Source organism: Plecotus auritus (genome assembly GCF_963455305.1).
Source record: "Plecotus auritus genome assembly, chromosome: 3".
NCBI lineage: Eukaryota > Metazoa > Chordata > Mammalia > Chiroptera > Vespertilionidae > Plecotus > Plecotus auritus.
This window is the reverse complement of record NC_137772.1, coordinates 19427341-19440386: the sequence shown is the minus strand read 5'-3', so window position 1 is coordinate 19440386 and position 13046 is coordinate 19427341. Positions and strand designations below refer to the sequence as shown.

Here is a 13046-nt window from a genome sequence, read left to right as displayed (position 1 = left end):
TGATCGATGTTTCTCTCTCATCGATGTTTCTAGCTTTCTATCCCTCTCCCTTCCTCTCTGTAAAAATATCAATAAAATATATTTTTAAAAAAAAATCAGGTAACTAACATGTTCTTATTAACTAATTTACTGTAGAAACAATCTGAATTCATTTTCTACGTATCTGGTGTGGAAATTAAAATAAAGCAAGAAAATGTTGCGTTTGAAGGGTGTTTTTGAAATTGTCAAAAATATTTATTCTTTCAGAACTCCTTCCACCACAGTATTTTACCTGAACGTTATTTATTTGACAGAACTGTTTGATGACTTCCAATAGAGGGGCCAACATGGTAGCTTTGCCTTCAGAAACTCCATTGATCCTTTTCACATTTTCAACTGTAGTAGGTCTGTCATTTAAAAAAATTTAAGTCAATAAATCACTGAAACATTATATTCCAGCAACACAGCTGATAGTTAGCTGTTTTAGTAATTTATGAATAAAAACTCCAGCACCACCATTACCACAAAAACACAGTACTAATTGGTAAATAGGCTATTATCATAATGTTCTACTCTATTACTGATCTTATCATTATTATTATTTTTATAGATATGAAAAGAAAAACTATGAGGTACTAACTGAAAACAACTAAGAGGCTAAGAAATTCAGAAAATCTCATGCAGTACTTATAGTGTTTACCTGTAACAATAAACCAAACTACTTTAGTCTTTTATCTCAATGTTTCTTATCCAATATCCAAGAGACTGTATAATGTCTTCTTTCTAAAAATATGCCAATCTAATGACATCAAATATTTTCATTGCATATTACAAGGTGGACTGTGATTATTTTTAATGAAATACTTACTATAAAATACAAGTACTATGTAATATTAGAAAATTCTACACTAATGAAACATCTCATGGATGAAATTTAGTGACATAAACAATTTTTAAAATAAACTTTTATTTTTCAATTACAGTTGACATAATTATACTAATTTCAGGAGTACCACATAGTGATTAGACATTTATGTAACCTAAAAAGTGATCACTCTGATAAATCTAGTACCCATCTGACACCATACATAGTTAACAAATATTATTGACTTTATTCCCTAAGCTATAGTTTACATCCCCATGACTATTATGTAACAAGAATTTTTTAAAAGGAGGCATAAGAGGCAAAATTATGAAGCAACTATTCTTTGGAAACAATTTCTTCTAAATATTTATTGACCACATAGTATTTAGTAAACATTGTGCTAGGTGCTTTGAAACACACAAAAAGATGAGGAACATATTATTGTTATTCACAGAGGTTAAAATCTAGATGATATAACATATGTATGTCACTAATAACAAAAAAATAAAGCATTGTGTGATAAGTGCTGTAGAAGCATCTTTAAAATTTATATTTAGAAGTTCTTTATGAATTCCAGAGACAGGCATTACTTTGCTGATACAGACATAGAAAACTTCATAGAGAAAATAACAAAGCCAGATTTTGAAGAATTTCCTAACAGGAGTTTTGGGGAATCAAGGAAACAAGCAAGAAGCACCATTTTAAGTATATGGAGGTTGAAAAGGGGTCTTCAACAAATGGTAAAAACCCTAAATAAGATAAACCATTTAAAATTCTGTGACTCAGATGGAAAGTAGGTTTAAGTTCATACATGGAGGGCCTTGAATTGTAAGCTAAAGAAATTAACATAGTGGGAACCTAGTTAAGCAGAAGTACACATGATAAAAGTTAATTTGGTAGTCATATATCAGATGAAACAGAAAGAGAGGCTGAGGGAAGAGTAACTAATTAAAAGGCTTTGGCAATAAGCCAAGGGTAATGGTCCGAACAAACACGGTGATACTAAAACAAGGGAGGAAGGCAGAGACAGACATATCAGAAACATTTAATAAAAAAGTCTAGAAACTTGAAATAAAAGGGGACATAGGTTAGAGAAGTGAAAATAATATCATATGTTTTAAACATGCGTGATTGGGAACATCATGATCTAACAAAAACAAGGAATTCAGAAAGAAGAGTTTTGATACTTAAATGAAATCCATGTAAGGAGTGTTTGTGGATTATGACAGATTGTTTATGTACTGGATCTTCTTGCTGGAGACAGTTGGTTTCCATTCATGTAGAAGCCTGAGCCTAAAGCTCAGAGAAGAGGTCACTGGTAGCAGCATGGAAGATTTGGAAGTCACCAACTGATGTGACAAATATCAAATCCAACAGATGTGACAGTTGGAGCCATAGTCATTATCACTTAAGATATGTTTTACAAACCTATTACGTTAGAAGAAAATTAAGTTGGAATATAAACAAATAAATAGTTTACCTCATTTTGGCCATATCCAACAGTATCTTATTTGTTGCCAGGATAACTGGAGGAATATCCAACTTACTGGCAAGTTTCTGCCTAGCTTCTAGCAATTTGCCATATAATACAGTCTAAACAAAGAACAAAGAAACAACTCAATATTTTAAAAAATATAGTTAGAAAAATCTAGTCCTTCATTTTAAGAGCTTCAGATATTACATTTTCCCTTAGGATAAAAAAAAAAAACTGAACTCTATCTCAGACTCTTAACTAAGAACAATTTTTTAAAATACTGGCAACAGAATTTCAAGCATGCATAGAATCTTGACCATTCTCTCAAAAACTACCTGCCTTTTTACAAAAGTCATACCTGAGTCTCCTGCTCTTGAGCCGAAATAACAGGTTCTGAAGACTTGTAAGACTTTACTGGTGATGGCACCGTGATGCTAAAATATTTAAAAGAAAATAAATAATAAAATCTCTTCTTTCTCCAAGTTCATTTTTTATTTCACCCCAAAATAAGAATATATTTCCAAGTCTCATGCTAACTTGTATTCTTCCCAATACCAGTAAAGCATTGTTACCTATATGGCAGCTTAGATTTTAAACATTTGGGGTCAAATACATTCATTACCATGGTAAAGTTAAAACTGTAATATGAATTCATCACAAAATTAGTGTACTTAAGCATTTGCCACATCTTCCTTCTCAACCATATGCTTTGAAAGAAAATACTCCTTCCCTATATAGAAGATAACATTTTTTTTTTAGCCAAAAGGGATACAATCTATGATTCTTTGCTGTGATATTACTCATCTTTAGATAGTGGGAAACATCAGCATGAGATTAATGAAATTATTCACAATGTTCTTTAAAATCAAACAAAACTAAGCCAAAAGAAGTAATTTTGCTTTTGACTCCTAAAAAGGAAGGATAATTAGCAAACAACATGGTATGAAAGGTACTAGGCAGCAAACTAGATAGAAAATCAATATTTATAAGCACATCTCATTTATTAATTATAAAGAGGAAAAGTTATAAAAATGAAACTATAGAATAGCTTATATGAAGACACCAAATTTAAATAAATTCCTGCTTTTGGGGAGAAAGTGAAGAACATGTTTGCTATTTAAGAATTACAAATTTCTCTATAGCAAGAATTCAAAATCTGCATATAAAGGAAGATTTCATTTTCACAATGATCAAATTTTATCATTAAAATTAGATTTAAACCCGAAGAAAGATAACTGCAGTGCAAAAAATCAGTAAAATCAGGTTACTCAAGAAAATTATAAATGTGTTTTAAATAATCTACACTAATTGCCCGAACTGGTTTGGCTCGGTGGATAGAGCGTCGGCCTGCGGACTGAAGTGTCCCAGGTTCGATTCCGGTCATGGGCATGTACCTTGGTTGCGGGCACATTCCCAGTGGGGGGTGTGCAGGAGGCAGCTGATCAATGTTTCTCTCTCATGGATATTTCTAAGTCTCTATCCCTCTCCCTTCCTCTCTGAAAAAAAATCAATAAAATATATTTTAAAAATAAATAAATAAATAAATAATCTACACTAATAAAAGAGAAAGATGCAAATTAACCATACCTTCGCGATGCCCACCAGCCAATCAGGAGTGAGTATGCAAATTAACCCAACAAAGATGGTGGGTTGATTTGCATGTGCAGGCGCTGAGCGGCTGGGGGTAGGGCGGGATGCTTGCGTCATCGCCATGGCGACAACGCAGGCAATCCGCACTGCCCCAGCTGCTCAGGGCCTCTGGGCAGCGTGGGAAGGCAGGGCCGGAGCGCAAAGAGGCGGCTTCGGGGCCAGAGCAGAAAGGCGGTGCAGGCAGTCAGGGACAGGAAGGCCCATTCTTGCACAAATCTTGGTGCATCGGGCTTCTAGTATAATTATATTGACAATCATCTTATCATTTATGGAAATCTTTATAATAATGTACTATTGCAAAAAAGGAATTTTAAATTATTTCACAAATAAGTTTTATCATCATATATACTAGCAAAATTCTGGATAACATGTCCCTGAAGCAGAAATACACATGGAAAATGTTAAATGAAAAACATTTTGCTGCCCTAACCAGTTTGGCTCAGTGGATATAGTGTCGGCCTACGGAATGAAGGCTCCCAGGTTTGATTCCAGTCAAGGGCATGTACCTTGGTTGCGGGCACATCAGGAGGCAGCTGATCGATGTTTCTCTCTCATAGATGTTTCTAAACTCTCTATCCCTCTCCTTTCCTCTCTGTAAAAAATCAATAAAATACATTAAAAAAAAAACAACATTTTGCCTATGAATGCTATTACAAGTACAAAGGAGAAAGATTCAAAATAACTATAATGAATAACACCAAAGAGGTAAGTGGAGATACTGTATCCATGAAACAAAAAAAAAGATTGCTATTAAAGAAAGAAGAGAGCAAGAAATAGTTCATAAAAGCTAAATATGTGATAACTATAATACTTACATACATAGCTCATGGACACCGACAAGAGTGCAATAGTGTGGTGAAGGCATAAGGTGGGGTAAGGGCTGGGCAGAGAGGGGCAAAGGGGGAAGGAATGGGAAATATCTGTAATACTGTCAATTTATATATATATATCCTATATAATAAAAGCCTAATATACAAATTGTCTACCAGGTGATTGGGAGTTTGACGGCTTGCTATGACATGCACTGACTACCAGGGAGCAGCGTGGAACATGGCAGGTGTCAGGGACGCGGCGTTGGCAGTGGGCGGCAGTGAAGGCACTGCCGGCCCCGATGGGCGGGATAGTGGAGCAGGTGAGCAGGCAGTGCCAGGCCAAGGCGGGTGCGAGCAGGGGCCCGATCGCCCGGCAGACGACGACCAGCGGCAGCGGGGGAGGGGGCCACCGACCAGCTCCCAGGAGCTGAGGGAGCCAGGTGAGGGCCCAATCATCCCGCTGATCACTCCGCAGACAGCAACCAGCGGCAGCTCTGACAATTCCATTACAGGAAAAAGGCAAATAGCAATATTAAAATATTTCTTCTAATTATTTTCCTTTCAGTGTGCACAAATTCGTGCACCAGGCCACTAGTATATATATGTGTGTGTGTGTGTGTGTGTGTGTGTGTGTGTGTGTGTGTGTGTGTATTAATATATTTAAATATATATATTTATATACTTAAAAAATAAAAATTCATTAGATGGGAGGGGATATAAGGTCAAGGAGCTCTCCAAAGAGAGTAAACAAACAAAAAGAGTTTGAAAAAAGGAAAATTAGTAACAGGAACACTAAAAACCAAGCAAAAAAAAAAACACACAAAGACAATTATTATCATTGAAGAAAATTAAGTTGTGGCCATAATAACAGTTTGGCTTAACAGTATATAATATTTGAATAGATAACAATGTAAAAACAAGTTATTAATGTGACCAAAACATGAAATATAATTATGTTGGGGTGGGGGGACTGAAGGAGCTGAAAGAAGGGAAGGGGGAGACAAGCCCTAATCTATCATTATAAGATGTCAACAGAAAATTTCTAAAACTGTTAAGTCAAAAAACAGTAATCTAAGCATGTCACTTAGATATATGGTGGCAAGTACCAGAAAAACCAGCTAGAATATTTGAGGAAGACTGCTTCTATAGAACAAAACCAAGTGGGTTTGGGAAGGGTGTGAACTGGTATACACTGTTATGTCTTTAGGTATCAATGGACTTTAAAAACCACGTACATGTTTTGTTGTTGTAAATCCTCACCTGAGGATATTTTCTCCATTGATTTTCAGAGAATGGAAGGGAGAGAGACAGAGAGAGAAACAATGAAGAGAGACACATCGATCAGTGGCCTCCCACACTCTCCCTGACCCAGGCTGGGGACTGAGCCTTTAACCAAGGTACGAGTCCTTGACTGGAATTGAACCCAAGACCCTTAAGCCTACAGGCCAACCCTTTATCCACTGAGCCAAATTGGCTAGGGCTTCATGTATTATTTCAATGAAAATGCAAATGAACTTTAAAATAATAGTTATTAATAGGTAGCATCTTTCTCACTTCTGTAAACCAATCTCATATATTAAAATTCATTTCTGGACCACTCAACAGGTACCTCAAACTCAGTGTGTCTATCACTAAACTCCTAATTTTAACCTCACTTCCTAAACATTCAGCCCCTCAAGCCTGTGTTCCTCTTATTGCCCAGGGAAGGAAATGACAACACTGGCGCCTGCAAAGACAGAAACTTAAGGGTTATGTTCAAATCCTCTGTTTTCCTTAACCCACCTATCTTTTCATCACTGAGCCCTAACAATTCCGTCCCCTACCTATCTTACAAATCTGTTTCTCTCCACGTCCACTGCCACTTCCCTCATCTAAAATACCATCATCTCTTGCAAAGGCTTCTGCATAGCCACTTTACCTGTGTGTCTACCACCCTGATCCTGAAATCCATCCCCTCCACTCATCTGTCAAGGATCTGCTCTCTAGGGTGCACAGGCCAAATCCGTCTATGCTGGTAAAGCTTGTAAGCTAAAAACGGTCTTTTACATTTTTAAATGAATAAAAAAAAATCAAAAGAACATTCTGTGACATGTGAAAATGATATGAAATTTAAATTTCAGTGTCCACAAATAAAGTTTTATTGGAACACAGCCACACTCATTCATTTTCCTATCATCTATGGCAGCTGTGAGACCATAATGATAATGATTGAGTTGAGTATATTGAGACAGATACCACATGGCTCTCAAAGCCTAAAATATTTACTATCTGACCCTTTACAGAAAATGTTTGTCAGTTCTATTCTCAACCATACATTTGATTATGTCACTGTTTTACTTAAAACCTTTTCTTAGCTCCAAACTGCCTTTATGATCAACCTGAGTGCTTGAAAGGAACTGCATATCCTGGATCCGATTTAATTCCCCACCCTTAAATTTTACCACCTCCTCGTTTCCTTCTACCAGGTCATCGCTAGCGTTCTGTTGAGTTCTTCAATCATATCATATGCTCTCTGGTTTTCGGTTTTAGTAAGTGAGCCATTCCTCTGCTTAGAAAACTTCCCTCACTACACTAGATTGACGTAAACTTAAGCCTCAAATGTAACTTCCAAAATGTGTTTCCAAAGTGTCACGACCCTGGATGTTTATGCTCCCTTACCTGAACATCCCACTAGAGTATAAACTAGTCTCTGTTACGTCTCCAGTATTCCCCACTGACTCCCAGGGCCTAGACTAGTAAAAACACAGTAAATGTTTAGATGAAGAAATGCTTCAGCATGTTGAGTGAATATACTGTTTTGTACACTTCTTAGACCTGTTGTTTACACAAAACATAACGATCACATATTACATATCCAAAAAAAGGAAACTGTTTGGGGCGGGAGACTGGTATTATGGTAAATGTTTATGTCAGATCCAAAGTAGTAGTATGTAAGTGAGCAAATCATTAGAAAATGAATATTAAAGCACATTAATTTTCTTTCATCCAATATGTATGTAAACACTAGAGGCACGGTGCATGATATTCATGCATTTGGGGAGGGGGGGTCCCTCAGCCTGGCCTGCGCCCTCTCACAGTCCGGTAGCCCTAGAGCAGTGGTCGGCAAACTCATTAGTCAACAGAGCCAAATATCAACAGTACAACGACTGAAATTTCTTTTGAGAGCCAAATTTTTTAAACTTAAACTTCTTATAACGCCACTTCTTCAAAATAGACTCACCCAGGACGTGGTATTTTGTGGAAGAGCCACACTCAAGGGGCCAAAGAGCCGCAAGTGGCTCGATAGCCGCAGTTTGCCGACCATGGCCCTAGAGGATGTCCAGATGTCAGCTTAGGCCCGCTCCCCGGACATCTTTAGAGCTGCCGAGGAGGCGGGTGAGGCTCCCGCCACTGCCGCTACGCTCACCAGCCATTAGCCCAGCTTCTGGCTGAGCAGCGCTCCCCCTGTGGAAGCGCACTGACCACCAAGAGGCAGCTCCTGCGTTGAGTGTCCTCCCTGATGGTCAGTGCACGTCATAGCGACTGGTCGTTCTGCTGTTTGGTCGATTTGCATATTAGCCTTTTATTATATAGGATAGTTCATTTAATTTGCAATTAAGTCCTAACAAGTTTTTCAAATGCTCCATCTTAAGACCTTCTGTAATTCTGTACTTTCTCCACACTTTTATTAAGTCAGCAAGTCAAATATTAAACTTGAAAGTACAATACAGGGGTGTGCAAAAGTAGGCTTACAGTTGTGAGTATGCAAAGCAGAGTTTATTCTTGCATTGTTTATTAATTATTATATTATTTTCCATAAAAACAACTGTAAATTTACTTTTGCCCATACCTGTAATACATTGCCTTTATCTTCTACCAACTCTAATACCTACCATTTTATGTTGCCATAAAGTCTTTTTTTTAATGTGAGTGAGAATATCTATTTCATACAAAAACAATTAACTAATGTTTAGATGAAAATATATATTTCATACAAATATAAGTAACCAGAGGCCCATTGCAGGAAGATTCCTGTAAGAACAGGGCTTCCAGCAGGCTTCCCTCCCGCCCCCCACGCTTTCCCTCCTGTCGCCACCCCGTGCTTTCCTTTCCCTCCAGCCGCCTCTGCCCCCACCCTGCACTTTCCCTCCTGCAGTCGCCGCCAACCCGCACTTTTCCTACCATCGCAACCGCCCCTCCACCACCCGTGCTTTCCCTCCCGCAGCCACCGCCCCCCCCTGCACTTTCCCTCCCGCTGACACCACCGCCTCACTTTCCGCTTTCCCTCCCTCTTCCTTCTTTGCTATCTTCAGTCTTCACTCAGTCTGCGTATGCAAATTAACCGTCATCTTTCATTGGGTTAATTTGCATACTCGCTCTGATTGGCTGGCGGGCGTAGCAGAGTGATGGTTAATTTGCATGTTTCTCTTTTATTAGTGTAGATTCGTGTTTAGATGCTAGAGATTGACAAATATAGGTCTGCAAGTCAGCTTTGCCATTCACTGTATGCTTAACCATTGGTATCTTCAACTATAAAATGAAGATACATAATAGTAGCTACATCATAGGATGTTGTAAGAATTCAATGTTCAATGGGGGAAAAGAGAGACATATGTAATACTTTAAACAACAAAGAATTTAAATTTAAAAAAGGAATTCGATACTATTACATATAAAATGCTTAACACTTAGCATAGAGTATGGCAAACAATAATACCCACAAGTATTAGCTATTATATTAAAATTACCAGTATCATTTTATAGTTCTGTTTAAAAAATTATAACACTGGAGGCTTATGCTTTAACTTCCTTTTGCCAATGAAATGGCCACATGTCTGCTAAGCCTTTCTCTTTAGGACAGAGAGAAAGTGCTGATAAAGTAAATATAGAAAATAAAAATTTTGAACTGTACCTTTTTGTAGGAATGTTACTCCCTGAAGAAATTTTATCAAGTGCTTTGTAGGAATACATCTTCTTCAAGTTAGACTGATTTTAAATATAAAGAATTCCATTTTTTAAAATTAGAAATTTCAAAAAACTTAAATATAAGAAAATAAAAAACAACATCTTACAATGACAATTTTTCCTCTGACTAACCAAATTATCAAATAAATTAAGTTCTTGACTACTAACTTTTAGGGTTCTAAAAGCAGTTAGAAATGCAACATAATGTCCCATTCCTCCCAAATCTATAGAAAATATATGATCAAAAGAATTCTTTGAGACATAGCAAGAGCCCAAGTTACAAAAATAATTCGATTACATTCTGCATAACTTTGATAAAGTAGAAAAAGTTCACCAAAAAATTTAATTCAGCAGATTTTTCTATTACCCCCGTGTTCTAATTAGCTGAAGTCTGCCTCTGGGTAAGTATTTAATCTGTAATAGTTACCTAAGATCCAAAAACAAAGCAAGAATGTATGTGTGTATGTGTGTGTGTGTGTGTGTGTGTGTGTGTGTGTGTGTGTGTGTGACTTTAATGAGATTATTTAGAAATCAGGCTTATTTTTCTATCTACTATACTAGTATCATAATATGTAAAGACACACACATACACAAAACTTCAAGACAAAGGAGTTATAAAATAGGTTTAAAAGATTAAAAGTGTTACTTTCTCAAATACTTCTATTGACCCCAGAAATCATATACTGCACATTTTTTTCCTGTTCATATTACTTCTCCAAATTTTATGTTCAGTTATGTATGGCATTTTCCTCTTTAATTGGAGGAGAATTAAAATATAAAATTTTAAAATAGAAGTAAAAATGAAATAAATAAAAAATTTAAAAATGAAATAATTAAGAACCACCTCTTTAATAAAAACAAACCTTCTTCTCCGAAGTTAAGTCAGTGGGCACCTGGTGAGAGGAATGCTGCTCAGTGCCTGGAGACACAGTTTTAGAACTGGAAAACAATAAAGTTCAATTATCGAGAATGATAAAATGTAATTATCTAAAATGTAATAATCTAATATCCTGAATGTAATTATCTAATCATCGTATCTCCACACTCAGAAAGGCAGATGAGATTAAATTACTTTTAGAACTGATGATTTTTAAAATTGATTTTTTTCCCCCAGAAAAAGCTCTGAAGTGTTTTAAGCTCTTTAAAGTTAAAGTTTAAAGCGGAAGCTTTTTAAGTTTAAAAGAAAAACCGATCATCTAATGCACAACACAGTGATTATAGTCTACAAATACTATGTTATAACTTCAGAGTTGCTAAGAGACTAGATCTTAATTTTTCTCAACACAAAAAAGAATTATGTGACTTTATAAAAAAAGATGTCAGCTCAGGCAACTATGGCAATTATATTGCAATAAATATATGTATCAAACCAACACACACTGTACACTTCATACTTAAACAATGTTATGTCAATTATATCTCAATTTTTAAAACCTGATAAATGACTGATAACATGTAAAGATACTAAAAGGTAGTCAACAAGTGTATCCCCTCCCACCCTCTATACATCAGCAGGAAATATGGTATATGGATTCTTCAACATTGCCCTCAATGCTGCTTTTTTAATCAATGAGAAAGCAGCTTTCTAAATACTATCCTCAACTACTTCCTATCAACCAAGAAAAGTGTTCTATGATTTATCTTTCTCCCACTGACCCAAACCCCCAAATGTTAAAAAAAAAAAAAAAAAAAAAAAAAATTGGTGAAAAAATGAACCTTGGTGGATGAAACTTCCTTGGACACAATTCTTCATTAACTTGAAGGATAAGTTGCTGAGGAGATGATCCTGAATTGGCTTTATGAAGCCAATTTCTACCCTATTGAACGCAAGAAGAATCTTTTAATGCATAGTGAAGAAAATTAACCAAACAGGTAGACTTCCACAGTGTTTACCTTTCCTGTAAGGGCGCAAATCTTTACATATTTATTATGCCCAGGAACTTCTGCCAAGAATCCCTCGGTCATGAGGTGATGGGAAAAAGCTCTCCACCAACTCCTTGTTTGATCCTTGCCACTGCCAAATAATTTGTGACTGCGATATCTATCTGGAAGACGCTGTGAATTCTGAAATCAGAAATAAAAAATCAGTATCTAAATATGCTTATTTATTGAAACAGGCTAAATAAAACACAAAGCTGCCTATTGATCCTTTGTATTTAAACACTAAATTTCAGCTTTAAAAATCTATAAAATTGCCCTAACCAGTTTGGCTCAGTGGATAGAGCGTCGGCCTGCAGACTCAAGGGTCCCAGGTTCGATTCAGGTCAAGGGCATGTACCTTGGTTGTGGGTACATACCCAGTAGGGAGTGTGCTGTGCAGGAGGCAGCTGATCGATGTTTCTCTCTCATCGATGTTTCTAACTCTCTATGCCTCTCCCTTCTCTGTAAAAAAATCAATAAAATATGTTTAAAAAAAATTTTTTTAACCATCCTGCTTGCTCTGAATACTTAAGTCACAAATAAAAATATAATCAAAATAGTGTTCCTTTTGTGGCTTAAAAGTAATGGCAGGAAATTTCAATTTCACACATAATTCACATGCATTTCCCAATGTATAGGTTTGAATATGTTTGCAATATTTAACCTTTGATATTTAGAACCTTTAGAAACATACATTATTGTGTGAAATCAGTGATCATAATCTACAGCTCTAGACTACAAGTATGGGTGTTAACAGCAGTGTGTGTATGGTACAACAGCCCAGTTTACTTAATCCACTCGGATATACCACTCAGGAAAAGTAGGCTGCTGCTTTTGAGGTATTTTGTCCTAAGTGAAGAGAGCATTTCAATGGCAGACTCTTCCTGGCCATCAAGTTCTACAAATGTGGGGAACCTAATCTGTCATGTCCTGTAATGTAGGTGGCTCGCCCACCTTCACTCTCTATAAAGTACTTTTCCAGTTACTTTGCCCTCTTACTACCTCTTTTATTCATCCCACACATTTAAATATTACCTTCAAATGTATATAGTAGTAAAAGTAACATGGGGCTTTAGGGAAAATTGCTCCTATCTAATGTATGTGTGGTGTACATGGCAGATTGTAATTCAAGGGTCATTCTAACCTTCAGCCGCTGCAACTTCTACTACAGAATCTGGGAAGTTGCAAATACTATTTCTCAAGCTCCCTTCCAGCTAGGGTTCTGAATATAATTTAAGTTCCACTAATCAGAGGCATTTACATGACAATTACAAACAGAAAAGTGAGGCTAGGTGACTCCTCTGCTGTTTTTGCAGGTGCATGACTGTGGAGCTGTTTGCTTTTCACAAGAAAGTGTTAGCAAGAATCTAGCATACAACTGCTAGCTTCCTAAGTACCAAGA

General features: G+C 36.6%; 1 protein-coding gene across 2 annotated transcripts in view; it reads right to left on the bottom strand.

Moving 5' to 3' along the window:
- Positions 1 to 13046, bottom strand: part of WRN (WRN RecQ like helicase) — a 125753-nt gene that overhangs the window by 24605 nt on the left and 88102 nt on the right. The window contains exons 24-30 of one of the 2 annotated variants that reach the window (XM_080660885.1): positions 11618 to 11788; positions 11441 to 11541; positions 10588 to 10663; positions 9672 to 9745; positions 2677 to 2752; positions 2325 to 2437; positions 272 to 386 (exon numbers count right to left, since the gene is read on the bottom strand). In XM_080660885.1, the coding sequence (XP_080517011.1) occupies positions 272 to 386; positions 2325 to 2437; positions 2677 to 2752; positions 9672 to 9745; positions 10588 to 10663; positions 11441 to 11541; positions 11618 to 11788 (726 nt within the window). The remainder of the gene's footprint in view (positions 1 to 271; positions 387 to 2324; positions 2438 to 2676; positions 2753 to 9671; positions 9746 to 10587; positions 10664 to 11440; positions 11542 to 11617; positions 11789 to 13046) is intronic. The other variant, XM_080660886.1, reaches the window with a different exon arrangement.